This window comes from Trachymyrmex septentrionalis, unplaced genomic scaffold (assembly GCF_001594115.1).
Source record: "Trachymyrmex septentrionalis isolate Tsep2-gDNA-1 unplaced genomic scaffold, Tsep1.0 scaffold60, whole genome shotgun sequence".
Lineage (NCBI taxonomy): Eukaryota > Metazoa > Arthropoda > Insecta > Hymenoptera > Formicidae > Trachymyrmex > Trachymyrmex septentrionalis.
The window spans coordinates 1471031-1472278 of record NW_017305779.1 but is presented as its reverse complement, the minus strand read 5'-3'; the positions used below and the strand labels follow the sequence as shown (position 1 = coordinate 1472278).

Sequence of the window (1248 nt, the reverse complement as noted above, 5' to 3'; positions counted from 1 at the left end):
GCCTAGGTTTAATCTCAAAGCTCGACATATGGGTTCCTCATGTTCTTTCGGAAAGAAATTTGTGCCGTCGCATTGACGTCTGTGATTTGCTTCTCAAACGTCAAGAAAATGATCCATTTTTGAAGCGCATCATCACTGGGGACGAGAAATGGGTTGTCTACAACAATGTTAAACGCAAGAGATCATGGAGTAAAAAAGATGAACCGGCTCAAAGCACTTCGAAAGCCGATATTCATCAAAAAAAAGTGATGCTATCTGTTTGGTGGGATTTCAAAGGAATCGTTTTTTTTTGAGCTTCTACCGAACAACACAACGATCAATTCTGAAGTGTACTGTCATCAGCTGGACAAATTGAATGATTCACTTAAACAAAAAAGACCAAAATTGATCAAAAGAAAAGGTGTAGTGTTCCACCAAGATAATGCGAGACCTCATACAAGTTTGGTAATTCGCCAAAAGCTTTTACAGCTTGGATGGGATATACTGCCACACCCACCATATTCTCCAGATCTGGCACCTTCTGATTATTATTTGTTCCGGTCTCTACAAAATTTTTTAGACGGTAAAACCTTTACTTCAAATGAGGAAGTCAAAAATCACCTGGATCAGTTTTTTGCCAGCAAAGAACAAAAATTTTATGAGCGTGGAATCATGCTGCAGAAAGATGACAAAAGGTATTGGATCAGAATGGACAATATATAATTCAATAAAATATTTATTCACTATAAATCGTCTTTCATTTTCATTAAAAAAAACGAAATTATTTTCCGAATAGTATCAAAATACTTCTATATAAAATTTACTTTTCGTCTACGTAAATGTTTTTCTGCCAATCCATTAAATTTGTAAATTTTTTTACCAATATTTAAGACGTATTTTTCTTGATAATTTTAAAATCATAATCTTCTAAAATATTAATTTCCAATTTATATTTTATAGCTAACAAAAAGTACATATTTTATTATAGATCATGAAAGCATCAGGATCATATTTGTCAATATTGCTGGCTATGGAATAAGCACATCGCATACTTGAAGATTTTTATATAATAATCGTGAAGTGATGTATCATATAAATATAAATATATCTTCACTAGTGATAAAAATGCATATAGTGCAACATATATTTTCGTAGTCTAAATAGTAATATAATTTAGTAGCCTAAATAGTAGTATAATTTAAAATATTCTAAAACGTAATAATCTACAGAAGATTATAAAATAAATCATTTTTTAAATGTTATCAGAGT

The 1248-nt window shown here is 30.8% G+C and overlaps 1 protein-coding gene across 1 annotated transcript in view; it reads left to right on the top strand.

Moving 5' to 3' along the window:
• The window catches only part of LOC108752515 (odorant receptor 4-like), a 4730-nt gene extending 3712 nt beyond the window's left edge, over positions 1-1018 (top strand). Inside the window, exon 6 of the mRNA XM_018493363.1 lies at positions 968-1018. Within this exon, the coding sequence (XP_018348865.1) occupies positions 968-1018 (51 nt within the window). The remainder of the gene's footprint in view (positions 1-967) is intronic.
• The last annotated feature ends 230 nt before the right edge of the window (positions 1019-1248 follow it).